Source organism: Thamnophis sirtalis, unplaced genomic scaffold (genome assembly GCF_051295495.1).
Source record: "Thamnophis sirtalis isolate CommonGarterSnake01/CBP01778 unplaced genomic scaffold, rThaSir2_p1.2 scaffold_1, whole genome shotgun sequence".
In the NCBI taxonomy this organism is placed as follows: Eukaryota; Metazoa; Chordata; class Lepidosauria; order Squamata; family Natricidae; genus Thamnophis; species Thamnophis sirtalis.
Window position 1 is genome coordinate 56,960,883 of NW_028261381.1, and position 25,159 is coordinate 56,986,041.

General features: G+C 38.9%; 1 protein-coding gene across 2 annotated transcripts in view; it reads left to right on the forward strand.

Annotated features, from left to right (window-relative positions):
• GYPC (glycophorin C (Gerbich blood group)) overlaps window positions 1-11,982 on the forward strand; it is an 83,135-nt gene extending 71,153 nt beyond the window's left edge. For both annotated transcript variants that reach the window (XM_087712217.1, XM_087712214.1), the window contains one exon: window positions 8,618-11,982. In XM_087712217.1, the coding sequence (XP_087568343.1) occupies window positions 8,618-8,814 (197 nt within the window). In that variant the 3' untranslated portion in view covers window positions 8,815-11,982. The remainder of the gene's footprint in view (window positions 1-8,617) is intronic.
• The last annotated feature ends 13,177 nt before the right edge of the window (window positions 11,983-25,159 follow it).

Consider the following 25,159-nt stretch of genomic DNA (forward strand, 5'->3'; position numbering starts at 1 on the left):
GGGAGCTTCCAAAGAAAGCAAGTATGGAAGTGAAAGATATATTCTCTATTTTATGTTACTGTCAGGTTACTGTCATCCTCCCCTTCCCCCTTTTTGCACCTTTGGGAGGGGAGATTTGGTGGGGGGAGGGGAATCCTCAGCTTCTCCCTCTTCCTTGTAACGGAGTCTAGCCAAATCAACTTCAACATCTGCAGCAGGCTCGTACCAAGGTTCTAAGCGGCGGGGGGAGTCTCCTGTTTACACATTGCTGGTAAACGTCTTTGTTCAAGCCATCCGCGAACCGATCTAACAAGGCCTCTTCAGACCATCCTCTCATATAAGCTGACAATTCTTGAAATTCCTGTACATATTCAGGCAGTCTTTTTCCCCTGTCTGAGGGTCGTAAATTTAATTCTAGCCCGGCGCTCGGTGAAAGGATCATCAAAGCATCTTCTCATGGCTGCCATAAAACCATCAAAATTCCTCAGGAGAGGGGAGTCACTATTATGTAATCCGACCATTCAGTCAGCTGCTTTCTTCTCTAGGGCCATTAACACTATTCTCACTTTAGCTTCATCAGAATCCAGATCAGGCCCATATATTTGCATATAATTCCAAACCTGAATTATAAACAACCCCAATCCACTGGGTTCTCCATCATATTTTACGCTTAAGGGTGGGACCTTAGCCATCCGATGTCGCCTGCCCCCCCCTCTCGGAATGTCTCTAGCTGCAGGGGGAGAGGTCGGTGCTGGGTCTTCTTGTGCACATTTCCCTTTGGGCCCCCCATTCTCCCTTAAGCTAAGCAATGGGTACCTTCTCTCTAGTTCCTCCGCCAGTCCTCTTTCCACACCACTCTCTCGAGCCCGGCGTTCACCCCACGCCTCTTCGAGGAGTTTCATGGCTTGGGACATCTTGTAGTCTTCATCCTTAGAGCCACGTCAGTCAGCAGCTGGTTTCCTGGGCCTCCTCTTCGTGACTCCAGTTAGTGGTTCATCAGATTCCTCTTTCTGTCCCACTCCCCAAGTCCACCTGGGTCGAACAGTAGGTTCCTCCACTCTCAGGTCGGCCAGCATTTCCATTAATGATGGAGCTGCCGTTGCTCCCATTTCTTCCTCCTGGTCACTGCCTTGTAAAGACATTTTTTTTTCTCTGTGAGGACACCCCCCTCGGAAGGTGTTCGCTCCGGGTTGGGTGCGAGGTGAGACTCAGCTTAATGTCAGGTGCTCCTTTGTTTAATAATCAAGAAAGAAACCACTCAACTCCATGCTTAGAATTAAGTGTACTTTTACTAATTACAAACGATGAGTAGCAAAGCAAAGCTGAGTCTGAGTAAATTGGCGCGAAAGCAATAGATATCATGTATGATTCAATCCCCTCCCCTTGGCACCCCATTTCATAGTCCAATAATAATTCACCCAACCGGGAAGAAGGCAGGGCTTAGCAGTGAGAAGACGGATTTTCAGGCTATTCCTGAAATTCCCCTATTCCGAAGCACTTGGACGGTTCTTTTTTGGACCCAAGCTGTCCCGGAGAGACAGTGAAAGGTAGGAGGAGATCCAGTGACACCAGAGATGTTCGCAAAGTCTCTGGGGGGCTTGGAATTTAACCTCCTTTGCCAGTGACTTCCGGATTAGCCACAAGGCTAACTGAAACTGCAGATAGCTCCAAAGAATGGCAAAGTGTTTCCAGCTGGTAAGGTGATTTTATTACTCAGAGAAAGACAGTCCGCATAAAAATTCAAGCTAATTTAAATCAAAGAACAGAAGAATCTAGCGGCGATTTCGATCTCTTTATTGGTTTATGGATGGTGGTTACCCTATTTTTTAAATGTTTTAAATGCTATTTACATGGACAAAGGATAGATTACTCCAACATCTCCTCTGATCCTCTGCAAGTGGGCTGTAAACCAATTCACTATAATTTGGCTCCTTACAACTTGACATTTTTATTGCTTGGCTGGATTGGTCTAAGATCAGATAAGATTGTACAGTTCCCAGCTTGTTTTTACTTGCAAATACCTCAGAGTTTCTAAAGAAAAAATACTAACTGCGTACAAATATGGCGTCTATTCAAGCCTCTATTCAAATGATTTCTTCGGCACTACAAAAATGATCTGCCACACATGATAGAATTGAGAGGAAACTGGATTATCTGCTGTTACTAGCAACAAAATATGAAGGAAAAAATGAGAATGTTGAACCTTTGAATGTTCTTCAAATACAAACGAGGGATGTCAGAGATAAAGATTTTCAACTTGCTGATACTCGGGGCAACTGGTTTACCTCTGAGGGAGAAAAAGATGGAATGTCTGAAGGGGGAGGCAGCCACACAGAAGATTTACTTCGAAAGACAGGGCGCAGGAGGAGTGAAAAGCATTAAAGAATTTATACTTTATGAAATACCATCTGCAAAACTTTTGATACCACCACTGAGAATTAAAGACAAGCTGATAAAGGAAATAAACGGAGGACGGCAGCATTATATGAGAGGCACCATAAGCAAAAAGGTGCAAAGATTTTTTTGTATGGACTTGCTCATAAAGATGTTTGGAGAATTCGACCTACGAATGGCAACAGGATTAAGGAAGTTTTGTTACTGGAGAGACACAGGCTGATAGATGGAAGAATACAATTTAAAACTAGCTAAACCTAGTTAAATTCATTTGTAATAGATATAGTTGAATAATAATTGATAATGATAGTAATGTATATAATGTTGAGTTGTTATGATAAATAATAATTGGATATGAGAAGGGAAGGTTAGAAATATTTTTGGACTATATATAAAGGTTATTAATCACAATAATTATTACTATAAAAAATAAAACAAAACTATATACAGTTAAATCTTAACTAATATGGGGAAAATGCTATGATATACGATATAACTACATAAAGAAAGGAGAATGATAATAAACTATATACATGGAGGATAGAATTTTTGGTATTAAATATTATGGATGTTTAGCTAAAACAGGATTTGATGTTAATGGAGGATTTTATAAACAAGTAAATGAAATGCTAGCATGTGGTTATGGATTAAATCTTTGGCATAGTTAAGGATGAAGGATGTTTAAACAACTGTAGTCAACTAAAAGTGGAGGTATGATTATGTTAATATGGTAAACATTTGAGTTAAGATATTTGAATTAATATGAATTAATGGAAGAGATGCACAAAAACTTGTACCCAGCTGATATACTTTTTTATAACATATACTTGTTGTGTTTTTTTTCTCTCTGCCTTGTTTTTTGCTCTTCTTTGTTTTGATTTTTTCCCCCCACTGTTGTGGGCATGTGTTGTTTATGTAACAAAAAAAAATATTATAAAAAATAATAATTCACCCAACCGTCAGGTGGGAGATGTCTTCAAAAAACATCATCAGGGTGGAATGCTGGACAGTTGGCCTTGGCGGGAAACTCCCTTTTTCCACATGCGCAGATAGATTGTCAGGACAGCTCCTAATAACAATCCTCCAGTACATAATGATTCCCCTCCCAAATACCATGCCCCCCTCCCCATTTCAATGGCAGCCGAAAAGCAGCAGTGAAGCAGAGGCTGACAGTTACATCTATATGAACATTTAAGGTTTCCCAATGTACAGGCCCTAGTTAAATTCATGAAGACATGAAAAAGAGAGAGGAGCAATAATTCAGGTCTCAGACTACTTACAGAACAAATTGAGAAATGCAACTGTAATACAGAAGCTCATCTAAGACCCCATGATACATTTTATATTCCAAAAATATTGCCAAACCACCCCCTTGAAAAATGGAATGTTTCCGATGCCATATCTATCTGTCTGTTTGTCTATGCGTTGGTCTGACGGTCTGCCTGTCTATCATATATCAGTAGAGATATTAGGAAACAAAAATCCCTTCAAATTATTATGCAACAAATTATGTTGCAAGTAAAGGAATGAACAAGAGAGAAAACATTGTTGGAAACATAATCAGAATGCTACATACAGCATTCTTCTTCTCTTCTCTTCTCAAGCTCTCAGAAAGATACAGGTATTATGTCATGCTTTGTGTACAGGGCTTTGCATGACTTCCACAGAATATTTATTTTTACACAGTGCATATCCTGTATGCTATTTTCTGTTACATTCACAACCAGGAGGCACCGTATAGAATAACATAAGGCTACCAGTGTTTGAAGAGTCCCTGTAAGGATGAAGGTGATCACATGATGGGTATCTTATGACCAAATGGAATGTAGATGTAAGAGATCCTCAATGCACGCCATTTATTATAGGAACAATATGGGTCTTAATATATATGCTTCTGCCCTCACCAGGAGAATGAACAGCTACAAAGAGATTTGGAAATGATTTCGATTATTACATCCCTGAATCACAGGTTATATGAAAAAGACATTTAATCAAGACAAGGGAGCTGGAGAAAACCAGCCTGAAGTGTAAAATAAATTAAGATTGCTGATTTTTAAAAAAATGCTTGTAGATGGAGCAGCTGAAAAACAAAGAAGAACAAGACAATGTAGACAAACAATTGGTTGGAGAAAAAGGTTTTTTTTTAAAAAAAAAGATGGTTTAGAGAAGATGGAGGTAGCAATGTAAAATATCAATCATTTTGCTGAAAAGCATTCAGTCTAGATATATTAAAACCGCAGTGATTCAGGAACAGGATGTGCTAATATCCTCCAGTGTTTTTTTCCCTTCCCCTGAAATATACTAATCCAGCCACTATAGAATTGATTTAACTTTTTTCTGGAAGTGCTTCTTTGATAAAAGTAAGTGGTTTGTCTTGTTCTGGTTGTTTTCTGGCTCTCAGATAGACTTATTCTGAAGATATCAGAATATCAGAGAAATTAAAGAAGAAAAAGCAAATAAAAATGGAGATCCGAAAATGATTCCTATTTTTTTAATCCTAAAATAGTGGAAATCCAAACATTTAAAACAAAGATAGAAGAAATCTGTTTATACTAGTACCTTATATAATAATCTCGAAAAAGAGAGATAACTGTTAATGGAAGATTATTTTGTTATTTAGTTAGAAAGTGACTAAAGAGTTGATTACCCACATCCCTATAAAGGATATAAAAGCTATAAAACCAAGGAAACGAAGGGAGGAGTTAAGAAGAAAGATAAGAAATAGGAAAAAGAAAAGGAAATTACAGTATACGTCAAACAAAAGAAAAACACATCTCTGATGACCCCTTCCAACAGGATAAATGTTCATCCTGCTATTAGACAGAAGGATTTTTTCTGATGTGCCTCTAATAGTAACAGTGAAATTGTTAAAAATATTTTTATTTTTGCTGTTGGAAGAAATGTTCAGTTCCAAGTAGGGAGAAAGACACTGGAAACATGGTGACTGTTTGGAAAGATGGTTTTAATGGTGGATAGGATCACTTGCCTTGAAAATGTTGAATGAAGAAGAAAAAAGGGGAGAGATGCTGAGAGTGCCTGAGTTTTATACCCTCTCTGGGCTTTTGAATTTGAGCTTGTATTCTGATTGGTTGTCAGACTCCCATGGGGCCATGCAGGGGGTAATTCTGTACGCTGTTCTGAGTCCCAGGTTTGGTTGAGCCTTGTTCGGTGATGTAATCTTCCCAGGTGCCATGTGGTGAGATGGGTAGAGGGCTAATCCTACCTTTGTTGGAACTTGTGTGAGGGCATTTGTCTATAAATAGACCTAGCTATCTCTTTATCTCTTAAGTGCGGACATCTGCTGTGGGCTATTGAGGATGGTGGGGGCTATTAAGAATGAGTCTGTTTCTTGCCAAAAACATGTTTCTCCATTTCTCATCCAAAGAAATATAATATTCTGCCTTTTTAATATTTCATTTTTCTAGGAGAGGGGTGAGTACTAACTTCCTACACTGCCAAGGAAGAGAAACAAGAGAGAGGCAACAGTGTCATAATAATATGTAAACTTCTAGCTTATTTATGTTGAGGTGCTAGCAGCAGTATCTTAAAGGATATTTATCTGTACCACAAATAAACTAGGAATAATTTTTCTCTCCAAATCAAACCTGGCATAAATAATTACATATTACTTATGTAATTACATATGATTCTGTGGAGGTTATTTTGGAGCAGGCATGCACTAGATTATGTTTAAGAGATTTGGAATTGGAGATCAATAATTTGATCGTTTGGTTAGCCCATCTAATGATCAGAAAAGTAGCACGTAATCATTTCTTCCAGTCTTCCCCAATCCTTAAAACTCCCTACCAATTCTTTGACAAGATCTCCTGCTACTGCTGAGTTGCTAAAAAGGGATGCATCAGTCAATTTCTGGTCTATTTTGTTTCTGGTTTTACAGGACCCCAGATGTTATTATCCTAAAGCTTTACAATGTTAAGCCTCCTCTTCTTCCTTCTCCCCACAAGTCACAGGAGACACAGATGAACAACTGTCTGTTAAACAAAAATGGTTCCCTAGTGAAAACTGCCAAAGCAGAAATATGTTACAGCAATTGAGTTCTAATCCCATTAGCATCTTGTCATGATACAACATTATTTTAATATAGTCAAGATTTCAACAGAGGTTCTATGTTAATTATTGTGAGCTTGTTTTGAGATCTCAGGAAAAAGAGATTGTCTTAGAACCCAACATTTGGGCTGTGCATCCCTTTTGAAAGCATGTTCTCCCCCAGTGGTGCTTTGAGCAAAGCACACTTCAAAGCAATGTGTCCCCTGATTCTAAAAAGTGAAGTGAAGCTGCCATGGTGCTTAGATTCACATTGCTTCTGTGGCATTGAATGTGCCAGAAGAGATTTTGAAACAACACAGTGTTAAGCAATAAAGCACATTGCATAATTGCTGTACCGTGTGAAGAAGAAACATGACCACTTTGCACATGCCTATTATTTCTAGCCTAATACTATGCTTGCTTTAAAAATTGAACTGTCCACATGTGGGAACCACATCACAAACAGTGAACCAAATTAAAAGTGCTAGATCAATACCTCCCAGCGTCCGATAAGATCACACAGGATGGGCCTTCTCCGGGTGCCGTCGACTAGACAATGTTGTCTGGCGGCTCCTCGGGGGAGGGCCTTCTCTGTAGCTGCCCCGGCCCTATGGAACGATCTACCCCCAGAGATCCGGACCCTCCCCACTCTCTCGGCCTTCCGAAAGTCTACTAAGACCTGGCTATTCCGGCAGGCCTGGGGCTGTTGACCTCTTGAATGAGGTCCAGCCCCACTAAGGTTGAGTGCATGATGTGTCTTTTTAACTTGCTTTCTGTCTCTATTTTAAATTTTTTAGTATTCTTTTTAGAGTTGTTTTTATGTAAGCCGCTCAGAGTCCTTCAGGATTGGGCGGCATATAAATTCATTAAACTTTGAACTTTGTATGCAGGCTAGTTGGGTAGGCAGAAGTAAAATAACTTGGTTGCTAAGCAACTATCTTTGCCTTTTGTGCCACGGTGTGGTGGCACAGTAGTTAAAATGCAGTACTGCAGGCTACTTCTGCTGCCTGCCGGCTGCCTGCAATTTGGCAGTTCGAATGTTTCCAGGCTCAAGGTTGATTCAGTCTTCCCTCCTTCCGAGGTGGGTAAAATGAGGAGCCAGATTGTTGAGGGGCAATAGGCTGACTTTGTAAACTGCTTAGAGAGGGCCATAAAGCATTGTGAAGTGGTATATAAATCTAAGTGCTATTGCTATTGTAACATCACTTATTTCACTAAGTGTTTCTTAAATTCTCAACCAATCTCTGATTTCCCACCAGGGTTTTTTTAAGATCCTCTGATTCACTCCATAAGCTATTTAGTCAGAATTATGGAATGAGCCATTGGCAGGAATGGTGAAGAAATAAAATTGTGTCAAATGCCCACTACATCAGCAGCAAAATTCACGAGGCCCTCCTGCTCATCTTCTACAAGCTGAACTGGGTTTGCTCTCAATTAAAACTTGCATTGATCAACTTTAACAATTTATGAATTTATTTCTTGAAATGAGTTTAAATTCTGGCTAGATAGTACTTGGATTTGTTCAGGCAACGAAGTAGTTGGAGGTTGCATCGGATTATATAATCCTTACACAAATCTAGAGCCAGTTCTCATTTCAATTTTTTTTAAGGCTCAATATTATACTGTAGTCTTCCTCAAGTTGAATGTCTATGGAGATTCTCAGTCATCCAGGTTATGGTTGTCCCAAAGGTGGTTGTTTTTTTTTCTTCCAAGCAGCAACTTGACTTTCTGGTTTTTCTTTGAAGATGTTTTACTTCTTGGATGAGAACAAAAAAACGTCTTCAAAGAAAAACTTGAAAGTCCAGTTGCCTCTTGAAAAAAGCACCTTTGGGAACTTCCTGAAGCTGGTCTTCTCTTGATGTCTTGGATAAAACAGTTAGAAAGTATCACCATGTTGGCCCAAATAAAGATCAATAAGTTAACTAGAATGAAAACCAGGGCATCTTTGTGCTCCCTTGTTTTGGTTTTTCTTTTTTTCTTTCGCAAGTACTCTTTCTGTCAACCCATCCTAATCATTACAATGTCAGGGCCCTTTGTTGATGTGGGGTTGTTATCTTTCTTTAAAAGTCCTAACAGAAGGCTTCCATGTGGAATAAATCAAAACCAGAACGTGTGTGTGTGTGTGTTGGTGGGGGGTTACTTAGGTTACTTGAAATCATTAATGGGAAAAAATTGAAATGTTTCTCCCTTTCTATAGGTGTCATTGCAGCTGTGGTCTTAGTCTTGATTTGCCTCTTGGTGTTGATGCTGAGATACATGTACCGGCACAAGGGCACCTATCATACCAATGAAGCAAAGGGAACTGAATTTGCCGAAAGCGCAGATGCTGCTCTGAAAAATGACCCTACCCTTCAAGACGCCATGGATGAGAACCGAAAAGAATATTTCATCTGAAAGCAAAAGCGGGCACCCTTGAGACACCCTTTGCTCTCCTTCGCAAGGGGCAATGCATTTGGGGGGGTGGGGGAATCCAGCAGGATATGGAGATTACACAAAAGAGAACAAGGCAACTAATTGAAATATTGCTGTTTAACAACAGCAAAGACTGGATGCCAGATCTATAGCTGTTTATTTGATTAACCATACACCACTCGGTTCAATATCAGATGAATGGAAAGAAAAGTTTCAGGATGAACGATTTAACTGATAGCAGATAAAAGAATCAAATGTCAAATCCTGACATTTGGCAAATGTCTGTCTGTCTGTCTGTCTGTCTGTCTGTCTGTCTGTCTGTCTTTGGTTATTCGGGTTTTGTCCCGTGTAAAATTAGAAGTGTCTTAGCGACACTTCTAATTTTACATGGGACAAAACCCAAATAACCAAAGACCTACATACTAACACCCGCGAAAACCTCAGAATATATATATTCTGAGGTTTTATAATATATATATATATATATACATACATACATACACACATTCATACATACATACATACATACATACCTGGGTTGATGGAAAGCTCCTTCATAGATACACTGATTCATCCATATTGATATAATACCTTGAAGTGAGTTTATAGCAGCAAAAAAAAAAAGGGGAAGCTGGCCCAAGAATGTTGGGGGTCATTCATGTATCTAGATTTTTCTTAACATGCATAAGCTTATCAATGTGAATATGCATATTATCTTGATCTTTCTTTCTTTCTTAGAATACCCTGAAGTTTTTTCTGCTTTCTTGTGTTTTTTAAAACAATGACCTAGCAATCAGATTCTCACAGGAAAAAAAATGCAGGAAAAGATAGAAAAAAGTTTTTAATATGAAAGAATGTCTTTTCTGGATAATTCTTGCAGTGGACATATATAAGAGATGGGTTTATTGACTTCTCGGCTTTTAATGCCATATCAATTATCTTGAACTTGTACTTTTGTTTTAAGTAGTAGAGCTCCCTACCTCCATTGGGTACTACTTGCTCAATTTTGAGAGTGATCTCAGATTTATAGTAGCAGTTTAAATTGATTGAGGCAGTTCTACCTCAACAGAGGGTGAGAATTGTAGAAGCAGATGCAAAACCAATCATTTAAGTTCACATAGGGGAGTCTTTTCTTCTATTTTGGCTGAAAATGGAATGAGATGCAGGGAAAAAGTGCTTGGTTAGTCTTAGCACCAGCGGACCCAAAATATCACTCTCTTTCTCTCCCCCTTCCCCCAGCAAACTGGTTTTAAATTATGCCCCATTTCTGTGACTAATATAACGTACTAGTCATGTTAGCTGTTTGACAATTTCCCCATGATTACATTTTGGCTGGAGCTGCAGTCATAATACTAGAGGGGATTAGCAACGTAACTTTTGTAGGAACAATAGTACAATGGCAGTAATATTAGTACAGTGTTTTACTTCACTGCTCAAATTATAAGTCAGAGAGCTTTTATCCTTGACTTTACTGATTGCCTTTTTATTGTTTATACAGTACAGTACAGGAGAATCATAAATTAGCAAAACAATGAAAGAACTTTGGAGTTGGAGTCTGAAGAGGATTGTGCATTTCATTAAATGTCTTTTTATATTTTGCCTGTATTAACCCATCAAGGATAGTACAGTCCAGATTGACCGCTGTAGATATTACTTTGGCAGGCCAATTCCCCCCTCCCCCAAACTCCAACAAAAAGCTCTAAATTTTACATTATGGACTATCCTAATCTCATTTTAAAAATCCTGTACTAAATTATCTTCAGAAATATTTGTCGCATGTGGACAAATATGCTGTGTGACCAGGAAGCAAGCACATTAGATGCTTCTCTTCAAATTGATTTGATTTCAGTCATGTGAGTGAGTTCAGTGAGTAGCAGATTTGGGATAGCAATGAAATGTGGATGGAGTTTAGGTGTACATACATATCAGTGTTGGGTTTCAAAAATATTTAGAACCTCTTCTGTGGGTGTGGCCTATTGTGTGGGAGTGGCTTGCCAGCCATGTGACTGGGTGGGCGTGGCCAACTTGTAAAATGTGGTAAAACTCACTTAACAACACTCTTGCTTAGCAACCAAAATGTTGGCTCAGGAACTCTGGCATTGAAGCACGCAAGCCTTAAAGCTGTTAAATTACAAGACGCTTGCACCCCTAACCCTTTAGAAAAAAACCACCAGGGGTGTTCAAACTTGACAGCTTTAAGATTTGTGGACTTCAACTCCCAGAATTCCTCCTCTCGCTCTTCATCTTGCTGATGTGCCGGGGGAGGGGGTGTTGGAACCGGTTCAAAACAGCACTGTAGATTTGTGGAACCTCTTCTATAAAAGAGGTTAGAACTGACAGGAACCCACCCCTGATACATAACCTTTGTGAGCTACGGTATTGCTTTGGCTATAGTGGCAAAATCATCCAATAAGCTCAATTCCTGGTAATGTCAAGGTCATATCCATGTAACTTTCCTGGAAAACAACCACTGTTCCCCCTTCTTCTGAGGTCTGTTTTCATCTTCCTGACCTAACCCCATGTTGGGATTTCATAATGATCTCCCATCTTCTTTCTAGGCTATGTATATATAACCATAGGAAATTCAGTTTCTGAATGTGTATGATTTTTCACTGTCCAGCATTATTATTTTTTAATCACAGTCTCATCATTTATAACACATTGCTGTTTTGTTGACAACTCTAACCTATGATCTTCATCTTTCTGGTGATTGGAATCATATTTAATTCCTGGGAGTGGCAGGAGTAATTAAGTACTATAGTGGATATAAGCCGAGATGGAAAATAGGCGAAATGATGTTATTCACTTCAGGAAGCTGTCATTTTCTAGATTTATTGTTCTACTTCCCTTCTGATTTTGGTTTCTTTCTTTGTTTTTCTTAGCAACTACTCCTAAAGAAACATTAAGCTTATTCTAGAGCTTGTACAATGTTTTATTGTGTTTTCTGCCTTAATATAATGAGAAGCTATATTAGCAATTTTAATAATTGTGCCATCAATTTATAGCAGGGCAATTTAAGGAATTTCAGGTCTGCCAAAAGGTGCCTTATGTAGCCTACCTCTGCTTTAACCAAAGAAAAAGTTCAAATGGCTTCACTCTCTCTCCTGTCTCTCTTTTTTGGGGATATTAAAATATAGGTAAATAATTTAATTTCCATTTATTTCTTTCAGAAATGTTTTCAAAAACTTTTTGTTTCAGTGTTTGTTTCCATTCATGGTAAACAGTAGCTTGGGAGAGAAATCTTTCTCACTCCTTATTTTCAGGACTATACCAGGGTGGGTTCCTGTACCAGTTGATACTGGTTCACTATGTGTGTACTTTGCTCGCACATGCACAGTTGACTGCAAATGCAACGGCAGAAGAGACCAATGAACCAGTTCAGGGGCATGGCTAGCCTGGGTCACTCTCGATTCTGCGATTCAGGCCAAATCGCCACTACCGGTTTGGCCAAACCACGAGCAACCCATCTTTGGACCACAAAAGACTAACCTGGTAAGAACATATGGTGGTATATCTTTGTGATATACCACAAAAGACTAACCTCTAAGAACATATAAAACACACAAGAAATATCAAGACACAGAATTGAATTATGCCCATATAATAATCACATTTGCTTATTAGCCAACAGGAAAATCACAGGAACATTTTCTTTTTTGGCATTTGATAGAACTCCATGCGATTGGTTCAAGAACTTCACTTTCACATTACTTCACCACTTGTTTTATTTTTAAAATAGTTACATGCACTGTTTTAAGCCTCATCCTCAATAGGTTGAGCCAATTCTGGTTGGATCCTGCAGGTATCCACATACCATGACATGAAGGACTTTATAGGTCGAAATCATAGTAATAGCAATAGCACTTAGGCTTATATACTGCTTTACAGCGTTATCTAAGCGGTTTACAGAGTCAGCATATTGCCACCAACAATCTGGGTCTTCCATTTTACTGACCTCGGAAGAATGGAAGGCTGCGTCAAACTTGAACCTGGTGAGATTTGAACTGCCAAATTGCAGGCAATCAGCAGAAGTAGCCTGCAGTACTGGACTCTAACCACTGCACCACTGCAACTCTTACTTTAAAAGCCCTTGCAAAGCCCTTGTAGAAACTAGCCTAAGTGCAACATACTCTTAGCATTAAATAGTGTAGCACAGAAGATACAACATTTTGGACTAATCTTTAAAGATAACCTCATACAGGTAGTGCACTCTGCGCAGAAGCGCAGAAGAGCTCAAATACAGGTAAGGAGCTCAGGTGGGCCCTCCGGAGCACCGTACTGTAACGGTACCCAGTGCTCCAGGCAGGCACCGGTACGGCCATACCGGCGTGTACCACCTGCAACCCACCACTGTAATAAAGGCATGGGACAAAGTGTTGCACCAGATAAGGTCACAAATGCATGTGTTCTCATATTGCTATCGAACTGGTAGCAAAGGTAAGTGGATTTCACCCCAAGTTGAACCCTGCCTGAATGTTTCCCAAGACAATCCACAAGCTCTGGAGTGCTCTTTTGCAACCACCACCATACCTTTTCTACAAGACAGCCCTTTCTGATGCTGATTCTAGGTCATAGTCATATATTTTAACTTGGAGAACAGTGTAAACATGTTATAAACCACTTACACCATTGTGAAAAGGTAAGTAATGAGACTCCCATTTCAAACTGCTTATTTTGAAGTGCATCTACAAGATTTTTTTTAAAAAAAATCTTGCAATGATTCACAGCTGCGTACTTATCAAAGATGCACATTAAAAATGCTTTTGAAAAAGCCAACATATTTGAGTTCCTTATAAATCCCTTTCCACAAGCTGAGGCCAAAGAAATAGTAGGGGGGGAAAGCCTATAAAATACACAATAGTTTTAAAAACATTTTTATCATTGGACTGGAAAAACTAGCTCTTCATTACAATGCAGCTGAAATATCTGAAAAAGCAAAATATAATAGGAGGAAATGGTATTAGGTTCACAGCCTTAAGTTTCTAATTAAAAAATTGAATAATGGTGGGATATAAATAGAATAGGAGAAGATAGACTATAGAGGGTGAAATGGTACCTGGAGAATAACTGAGGAGTGTATCAAATGGGTATGAAGTCCCATTTCCAAATAAAGTATTGATAAAATGCATACCTATTCTTTGAAATGTTGCAAGTTTAAATAACTCATTCTTCACCTTGAAATGGGGGCAGGACTGGACATCCTTCAGTTGGAGGGCTGGTTAATATGGATTGTCCTTTTTCAGTCCTTCAAATATCTTCTATAAAGCAAGAGACATGGCCAGCCTAAAACAAGTTAGCCATGGTTTCTCTACCCATTAATCTGGTTCCATCTGAAAGCCAAAGGTTCTATTTTTCTTCATAGAATTCGTGCCCTGCTTAGTTAAAAAGTATGTCATTTGAAATATAGGATTGAGCTTTACAGTGAATCCTTGGCTTGAAGTCATTTGGGCCATGTGGGTCATATATTTTTGCTGTTCCGTTTATCTTCATTTCCTCTTCCCGTCATAGTAAACTGACATGTTTGAGGGCTGTGAGCCTCAACAGAAGATAACTAATTGGTTTTTAAGAAGGTAAGAAGTCCCCTGGTGGTTAAGCTCTTCCATTATTCTGCAGCTTCTTGATGAAGGAGAAAGTTATGCAACCCAGTGCCAAGGGCATTTCTGGTCCAGATGCTTCCAACCTGAGGGAATACTATTAACAGTGTTTAGGTACAAGTTTAGGACTAATGTGTATAGAGAAAGCAATCTGGTTGGATTTTTGTTGCAATGGATTGTTTTCCCAATGTTCACTTTCAAGATTCCTAATGCAGTGAAAATGAATATCAGAAGAAGAAAAAAATTAGACCTATTGGGATTTTATTTCAATACAGCCAAGCATTTTTAGACCTTCAAATAATCAAGAGATTCAGAGAGCATTGTTAACTGAATCATGGAAGTCTGTGATTATTTCCTATGATTCTTTTTATGTTGCTTTCTTTTAATCCAAAGTAACAAAATAGGTTGTGGAACTGAAGTTTGCTCTATGATAATTAGGGAGTAAAATAAAAGCTAATATTGGGAATAGCAGGCAATGATCAAATTCATGTAGAAATTTCAGGTAATAGCAGACAATGATCAAATTCATGTTCTATACCAGAAATCCCTGAAAATAGAAAACAAAGAAAAAACAGGGCAGTGTTACTCTGATGTACTTTTTTTTTACTTGCAGGGAAATATTTGAATAAGGAAATTATTTAAATATGGTTTCTGCCACCCAGAGGATGAAGTGATCTTACTTGTCACCTTGTGATCCTGTCACTCAGACTAAAACATTGCAATCTCTGAGGACAGAAGCTTGACATTTCCCCACCTTTTAGTTAAAATGTTTTTTTTTACTTCAAAAGACAGAAAACAAAAAGATTTTAAAGTCAGTAGTAACTCTTTCTAAAGTTGTTTTTAAGTTCCCTTGTAAATATTTTCCTTCCATATAACCAATGATTGTAATTGACTACTGTAGAAATGGCTAACATGGTCATTTGAAAATACAACAGGGTACTGAATATTTATATCAAGCAGCTGTGAAAAAATCTATTTGCAGAAAACTAGAATTAAGGACTAAATGTGGCTTAAAATGAACAGCCTGCTATCCACCTACCCAACAATCATTCTTCCCACTGCTGAGATGAAGTGCTAACCTGTTGTAGAAAGCATTGCCAGCATGAGATTTATTTTATTCTATTTGTGCTTGGGCAAATCAATAAAGAATTGTGACATTTTACAGCAATCCAGTAAAAAACGAGCAACCAGTTAAAACATCTACAGTAAGCATTGCTAAAATCAAAATTGTAGAAAATGATAACAACAGCAAATAACACGTCTGAATTACAAAACCCAAGTGAATCCCAACTGTTAAAGGGAAATTTGAAAATGGCAGCAATTCACGGTCTGCAGAAAAGGCCTATCTTAAAACAGCTGCTGGAACGTAGCTTAGTGTGAGTTTTAAGTCCGAGGAGAGGCTAAGTATTTAAATTTATTGGCCACCCAACTCCAATGGACTCTATTCTATCCATCTGGAAAATTGAGAAACAGCACCCCTTGCCTTGTAAAGGTTGAGGCAGATGTTTAGCCCAGAAAGGGCTGGTTTAGAGGAGAATTTATGCAGAGGCTACAGTAGGAATGGAAGAAAAAGTAGATATAAACAATAAAGAGACAAGATGTGATCAATTTGATGCTTGCGTCATAAATAGCGATGCAGCTCGGTTGGCAAGAAAGCTGGGGAAAACTCTTGGAAATAATTTAATTAGATGCCACTATAATAAATGCATTAAGTGAGAAATTCCTTGGACAGTTTCCAAGATTCCGTTCTAATCCCAGACTAGCATGAAAGATACTTTCCTGAAATCAGGGTCTTGGTTCCTAGATCTGGCCTAACAACATAGAGTTTGACATCAGGTCGGTGAATTGCCAATCTAACTTGTTCTTATGGATTTTGCCTCCAAATGCTGTCAGTTACTTGACTTCTGACCAAACAAAGGAGTGATAAAGCATTAAGAAGCCTACATTCAATTGCATTAAACTAAGCTGCAAGGGAAATAACTATTGTAGCCCTGGAACAGCCATGGATGACTTAAAGTTGGCCCACCTATGGATTGGGGATGAAATGAAAACACTGTCATGAGACCAAGGCAGAAAATATTACTAGGGTATGTTAGTGCCATGATCAGAAAAGTCCTATATACATTTGGTGACTTGTCTGAAGAAACCCAAGATACAAAATGTATCTCATTGTGAGACAAGAAAAGTTAGGAAGTAGATCCTCAGAGTGGAATGGGACAACTTGCTGCAGCCAACTCGCCACAGACAATTCACCATGGAACAACTCACCATGGATAACTTGCTGCAGGACAATTCAACAATCCAATTTAATTATTTAAAATAATTAAAACATTCTTTTAATTTTGGTCATTCACATTTTATTTTGTCCCTCTTTTGGCATCTTTTCTTTAATTATTCTATTCCTCTATTTCTTCGATATTAACACTTGTTCCATGGTGACTTGTCCTGCAGAAAATTGGTAGCGGTGAGTTGTATAGATTATTCCTATTAGGTGAGCCGTAATAGTAAGCAACTATATTTAATGGTTAAGGTTTGATTGAATCAGCACTGAGGCAAAGAACAACATTGAACCTGTTGGCCAAAGGACAGGGCAATTACTTCTCTGTGTGAAGCTTTTGAAAAGTCCTGCAGCAAAGCCCTGATTAGAAGTTGAAAAACACTATTTCTTCTTTTCTTCCTGTTAAAATTGTTGTCGGCCATCAGAAAACAATGCAAAAAGAGGGATTATGCTTTGTAAATGGCTCTACCCATTTCTTTCATTATTTCACCTGCTTTCATGGAATGATTTATTATCCTCAGCAGGAATTAAAGCCATGTTTCTTGATTTCTAAAATCTCTAAGGAGATTTTTAAATAGTTAATTGTATTGGAGGTGTTGGGTGAGAAATAGTATAAATAAACTGCAGCACCTAATTGGCAGAGTGCAATGCAGAGATATTAAAGCATTAAATAACCCCTCCCTGCTTCAATTGGAAGGAACTGCTTGGCATGAAATCAGAGTTATCTGAAGCATTATTTGTTCCCTGACTTTGAAATTCTGGCAGGCGTCCTGCCCTGTTTCCCCAAGACTGCTTCTAAAATCACTCTCTTTTTGTTTCTCCACAGGAGACAACCATGAATCATTATTCAAAGCTGCTTCATGGTATTTATCACATTATGTACATCTGTAATTTCATCAGGGCATTATGAATGCCATAAGGCTGCCAAAAGCAGAGAGAGGGACACACCTTAAATGCCATCCTGTCACTCACATTAGAGCAAAACGACAGCCAACGCTTTAATTCTATCATCTTTGATTGCCAAATCTGGATTTGATTTACATCATTGTAGGCACTTTCACTCTGTTTACTAACAGTTCATTTCCAAGCATCAACCAGGCCATTCCAACACCCTGCCATCTAAGATTAGTGTATTCAGCTCTATGTTGATATGCAGAAACAACAGGCTGAGTTATATTCTCAATCCACAGGCTGGGTTGCAAATGTTAAATATTGTGCCTCTGTGGAAGGAGTTGTCAAGAAAGAATGTTTTGTTGGAGAGAGAAAAATAAGTGTACCCTTGATATTAGTCATTTCTGATCTACTCAACGTAGACCTTACTATATGGTGTGGTCTGCTATGTCTAGCAGAAGATCTCATTTCCAAGACAAATGGCATTAAATGCTAACAAGGGTGCGTTTGCGTTGGGCTGGGTAACTTATGCCATGTCAAATGTTGCTGAACATCTCCCAGGAGAGCTAGGAGGCATAGCAATAGTGAGGAATTGTGGGAGCTGTAATGGAGAAACATAATGTAAACACCTGTCAATTTAACAAATAAATGTTTAGACAAAAGCAAATTGGACATAAGGAGGGAAAGAGTTCTCTACAGCCCTGAAGAGCCAGATATGTATGTTTGCAAGAGGAGCATATGGAAGCTGGTACCTGGTTGGCAGAGAGTGGCCAGTGGATGGAATACTGGGCAATGGGCAGGATAGCATTTGGCCGAATGGCTGGGATCAGAACAAAACAAGCAGTAGTGATAGTGAGAGGAAGAGCAGGATTTGTGTGTAAAATCTAGTTGAAATGCTGTTTTTTGTGGATTTGCTCACAGATAAGAGATGGATATAGGATGAAGAGACATCTCTTTAATCTTATAGGAGTTGAAGAGTTATTAGATTTGTTTATATTTATGGGAATGAAGGTTTGAAGTCTCTTCTTTATATTTTTTTCTTTATTATATTCTCTTTTTTCCCTTTCTTTTTCTTCCTTCCCTTTCTTTTTTTCCCCATCCATTTTTCTGACCTTAAAGTTTATATTATATTAGTTTCTACTATTGTAATTAAAATTCTTAATACAAACAATATTTTTTAAAAAATAAAAACGAAATAATTGTAAGCACTGTTTCAGTCCTGGATCTAGTTTGGTAAAATTTCCTGTTTTTTTTTTAAAATAAACCATAGAAATTTGATCCAAAATGGACAGATAAATGGAATGGATGTAGAATATCTATTTAATCCTACTTCAGCCTACTTCAGTGGTGAAATTCAAATTTTTAACTACCGGTTCTGTGGGCGTGGCTTGGTGGGTGTGGCAGGGGAAGGCTACTGCAAAATCTCCATTCTCACTCCATTCTGGGGCCAGACAGAGGTGGCATTTGCCAATTCTCCAGACTACTCAAAATTTCCACTACCGGTTCTCTGAACTACTCAAAATTTCCACTACCAGTTTTCTAGAACTTGACAGAACCTGCTGGATTTCACCACTGGCCTACTTCCTAAAGAATATTCTGAAAGATCACAAGAAAGACACATGAACATTAATGCCCTCCTAATCATACTCTTGAATCAGTAGTCTTTAGAAGCGAAAACTCTGGTCCTTAATGGCCTCTAATAGCTTTATGATCCAGGTCAGTATACAATTCTGTTTAGTGTTAAGGCTGCTTTTGTTAAAGCTATCTCTCTTGGAGGCGCTCATCACCTCATGTGGCAATGACTTAATACCATAATAAAAATAGGTTTAAATCAATAGCAAGAAACCTTATTGCATATAACAGTATGTCAATTAAAACATCAGAGGCAGTGCAGGGAATAGCAGCAGTTAGAATTTTTCAGTAGCTGCTCATGCTGAGATATTTTCTACTCTGATTATTATGTTCTCAGTGGTAAGTGCTGTAGCATAGATCCCAAAATGCTAGGATTAGCCACGAGGAGGTCTGAGAATGAAGTAAGCAATGAAGCCATTCCTTACCATATTGAAAAGGTTGCTTTTGTTTGTAGGTTTGATTTGTTAAACTTCCCTTCCGCCAAATGAATTTGTCAGTTCTGGGGGAAAAAATCAAAAAAGCATAATTTTCCAATCTCTCCCAAATTCAACTTTCATTCATGCTGCTACACCATGATAACTGTCCTCATCAGTGCATGCATTAAAGGGTACCATCTGTTTCTAAAGTGCTGATAAACAATTATTCTGAAACCCTCAATAAATGGCATATGTTTCACACACACACACAAACACACAGAGAGACATGACAGAATGCAACAGAAGACTGGATTTAAAGGTTTCTCATTTGTTGCTAAATTTTATGAAAGGAACAATTGATAATGAAGATAAAAAGCAGTAACTGGGGGCTAGAGGTTCAATATCACATACTCTCACACACACATATCCCTAAATTACCAGGTGGAAAAAAAAACTCTATTCTTTTTCCAGCATGGATAGCCAAAAAAAAAAAAGCTTTGAGGAAGGGAGGGAGGGCATTTCCCCCCTATTGGTTTGATGAAAGGAAATATATTTTATAGTTTAGTATTTTTGTACCTGTTGATGTGTAGCCATTATTTATGAATATTTTTTCCTTCATTCATCTATCCAATGGTCTCTGAATTTCTGGGTTTGCCAAATCATCATGAAAGATATGGTAAAGAAGCTCCTCCCATGGATTTATTATTTTGGTTGGGAAGTGTAACCAATCACAGAGATGTCAGAATGACTGAAGGATATGTGATAGAAAATGACATTACCAGCAGTAGCACTCTGCACCTCCCCAAACTAATATTTATTGCTCTCTATAGAATGTCTACATTGGCACAGATCCATCATCCAAAATTCTACATCCCACATGTGTTGGCAAGTTTAAAGGCACAGGGCAAGATCTATAATGCTCTATCAGATCCGTGGTGGCCCAGTGATTAGAATACAGTACTGCAGGCAAACTCTGCCCACAACCAGGAGTTTGATCCTGACTGGCTCAAGGTTGGCTCTACTTTCCATCCTTCCAAAGTCTGTAAAATAAAGACCCAGATTGTTGGGGGAAATATGCTGACATTGTACATAGCACTATGTGGCTGCATATATTGTAAATCTAAGTGCTACTGCTATTCCCCAATATTTTGTTGTGGCTGAGACGTGCCAGAGCAGGGACACCAAAATTGAAGTTCACCCCTCAGCTACACTCTTCACTGTATGAATTTGAGTCAGCCACTGTTTTTCACCTCAATGTACCTGCTGCTGTGAGAGAAAAAAAGGAAAAGAGAGTTTTCTGTATAATACTCTATGCTCCAAAAGGAAAGGTATGTAGCCTACTGCTCATTCATTAATTTGCCTGATGATAAACAATCTACACAGCAATCAAACTTGCAAGACATCAATAGCATCCTCTGTACATAGCACATAATCAGAGCACAGAATGGGACAACTTACCATGGCCAATTCACCACAGGAGAACTTGCCACAGGCAATTCACTGTTGGACAACTAACTGCAGAACAATTTAACAAATACAAAAGTTAAATTAATTTAAATGGAACCATGGCCAATAATAATAAAATAAAGTTAATCTGGAATACAAGTCTTAACAATAATTTCACCAAAAATGTCATCAATAACAAAAGTAAATGAATGAAATAATACAAGGCTGAATTGTCCTGCAGCGAGTTGACTATGGTGAGTCAGCTGTGGTAAGTTGGCTGCAACAAGTTGGCCATGGCAATTTGTCCTAGACCCGTGATGTCGAACCTATAGCACGCATGCCAGGGGTGGCACGCAGGGCCCTCTTTGTGGACACATGCACCATTGCCAGCTACTCTTCTGGGTTCCGTAATGTGCATGCACGCCAGCCAGCTGGCTTTTGTGCATGCATGCGCCAGAACCCGGAAGAGAGCAGCTGGCCAGTGGGTATGTGCACAACGGAACCTGGAAGAACAGTTGGCCACAGTGCAGATGCACACCAGCCAGCTGCTCTCTTCCAGATTCTGGTGCTCCAGCATGCACATGTGCATGCGCACACACATGCTCCATTTGTGTCAGTGCCGAAAAGGTTAACCATCATTGACCCATCAGAGCAATTTATACACAATGTCTATCGAAATGCTTCTCCTGAGATGGCTGCCATTCTCTTTGCCTGGAAATACTTTAGCAAGTTACAATAGATAAAGGTAACTGAATAAGCCTCCCCACAGTTCAAGTCCAAGCAACAAATAAGCTGGTCTTGTTCTATTTGGATCTTTTCCCATGTAAGATTGAGATTGTCTTGGCAATGTTTCAGCGTTCTCAATCTTATACAGGAAAATACAACAGGACCAGCATACCTATACCCATGAAAATCTACAAAAACATACATACATACATACAAACATACATACATACATACATACATACATACATACATACATCCCTAAGACAATAATTAGACATGCTGAGTGCACACGATGAAGATATTATCTCCTTTAATAGGATCTTCCACATCTGAATAGATGGAGCTTGTATTTCTATGCATGCACCACCACTTGCTGCCTCATAGGACACATTTTTAAGATGGAAGTAAAAAAAATCAGCAAAGCTGTTTTGTATGTTGGCAGCCAACACAATGCATGAACAAACCCTCTAGAGGTAATTGGTTAAATCTACACAGCTTGAAGATAACTATTCATGTTTCCCAAGTCATAAAAATAATACTTGTGTTCTCAGTAGATCTAATTAGTGACAACAAAAGGATGCAGAATCCATGAGAATAAGTTATATGTAGAATGGGGCATGTATGTATGTATGTATGTATGTATGTATGTATGTATGTATGTCACCCTGGTAACCTTTTTCTAAACACAGCAAACACTCATGGAAACATAAAGGCAGATCCCTTTTCTTTCATTGAGCAATGGTGAAACATGAATTTTAATACACAAAGAAAAATCTTCCTTCTAAGGACCCCATACCATTTCTCAAGTTTCCATAATACCACAGCTGAGGGTAGGAAGATGGCTGCTGATGAAAAAGAGACATTTTGCCTTATGAATATATTGCCATTAAGAATACAGAAGTGTCTACATTGCATCTGCCTCACCCACACCCACATAAAGAAACAAAAGTTATTTGCTAAAGAAGAACCAGGCAACTGTATATGTTCCACGGTGGGAAAGTTGCTCTGCTTAGTTATCAATAGTTATGAAGAAAGGTACTGTGATTGCAGATTCTCTGTTATCATTAATCACACACACACACACACACGGAGGGAGGGAGAGAGAGAGAGAGGGTGTGTTCTTATACTGTTTAATGTTCATTATTACATGAATAATGCCCTTGGAAAGATGGCTTTCTCTGAGATATGACAAGCAGGTTACTGTCTTTCTGGAAAGTGTTTCCTAAAATCTTGTCTCAGAAAAGAACTGTTTTTTTTAACTCTGCGAAAAGACTTGCTAATAAATAAACAAACACTCAAACAGACTAGAGCAATTGAGGCTCAGGTTTCCATTGGCTTCCTGAGGTAATAAATGCCCCACTATCTGGCATTAATCTGACAATTACTCCACCTGCAGGATTGTCTTTGAGACATCTGTGAATTACACAGAATTACTGCAACGCTCCCTCCCACCTTTAACATAAGGTTTAAAGCCTATACTTTGTTCTGAACTAAGAATAACATTCCTATTTCTCTTTTATTATCTGGAAATTGACCTTCTAGAATCACCCAGCTTTTCCCCCTTGCATTATTCCTTCCCCTTTTTGTCACAAAAAACTAGGACTACAAATGGAAAATTATTTTTTTATTTATTTCATATTCATAATTTTCCATGACTAGGACAGCCGTTTTTTACCCTTGAATCATCTTTCCTTACACAGTACCCAGGAATAATATAAGGCAGCTACTGAAATCTTTTGTATTTATTTGCTCATTCATTTATAAGCCTTTATACCATGTTCTTCAGCCTGAAATTTGGCAGAGCACCAAAAGAATAATGCAAATAAGATTCTGCCTTCAGGTCTACAGTCTAAAAATAAAGGACACAGAAGGCAAGAGGAAAATTGAAAAAGAAAAGGCTAGCTCTAAGTGGCATTCTAGGAAAACCCCAGAACAAAGTTGTTCTTCTGCTGTATCCATATGTATGTGTATCTATATAATCAAAACCTTGAATAGCAGTTGCTTGATATCCACCTTCCAGTGAGGGTTCTACACCAGGCATCAAATCCTCTTACCTTCGCTACCAGTTTTGAACTGGGAGTGCATGCACATGACACTTCAATACATGCGCAGAGCATCTGTGTTTATGTCTTGGTGGAGCTCCCACCGCCGCTGCTACCGGTTCAACCAAACTGGGGCAAACTGACAGAATATCATCTCTGTTGCACCAACAAAACCAAATCCAATACCGGTAGTTCTGGAGCTGCTTTCACATTAGTGCAGAATATATTGGATTTGGTTTTGTTCAGGTTAAACTGGTGCTTTGAAGGTGGAGGAATCCACATGATTTATCTCTTTGTAACAGACAGGTCACTTCTTGGTCCATGTAGACTAAGTGTGCCGAACTCAATTTCATTGAGGGCCTCATCAGGGTTGCAGTTGACATCACTTGTGTCAGGCATCTATGGTGGCCTGAGTGCTCTGCCAGTGAAACTGGGCTCCGAGTTCAACCTCTTTCCACCCTCTGCCAATAAAAATGGAACTTGGAGAGGGCATACATGGCCCCATGAGCTCTGTTTTCACTGGCAGAGGGAGGAAGGAGGCTATTTCAGCTAAAAAACAAAGCCTGGGAGAGCTGCACATGCCCCACCACCCCGAGCTCCATTTTTGCTGGCTGATCCTTTGCTGTTTCTAGGGCAACCCTGCGGGCCAGATCTAAGATTAGATTTAGATACTTTATTTGTATGCCGCCCTTTTCCCTGAGGGGACTCAGGGCGGCTCACAATTCAGGGGGAGGGAGGACAAACAAGTTACAACACGAAAACAATACATCATTAAAAGAGCACAACAGTCATACTATTCGAGTGGGGTTGAAATCCACCCCATGGGCCAGATCCAGCCCCTGGGTCTTGGGTTTGACACCCCTGATGTAGACTAAAAGCTGGTGTAAACCATTTGAAACATTTACAATGGTCCAAACCAGACACCTGAGGAATCTGACAGAGTTCTGAATGTCCTTGGGTAATGTTTGATGTGTGTCATATAGAGATAGCCCAGGAAGTTGACACTATGCCTTATGTCTTCTTCTACAGCCATATCAACTCCTTAGTTTACTATAAACTGAAGGTGATAAAATGGAGGGGATATCAGTGGGAATGTAAGTATAGAGGGAGGTAGCTGAAGGCTCATCTGAACTGTCACTCTTCAGAAGTAGTCAAAAATCTTTACTTTTTAATCTCCATTATGTTTGTGCAGAAGAGGTTAGCATTCTTTTTCCAAGCCAAGGGTGTCAAAATTGTGACCCGCAGGCCAGATGTATCACACTCTGGCCACACCCACCCCTGGTTTAGCAGGGCAGGGGAGTT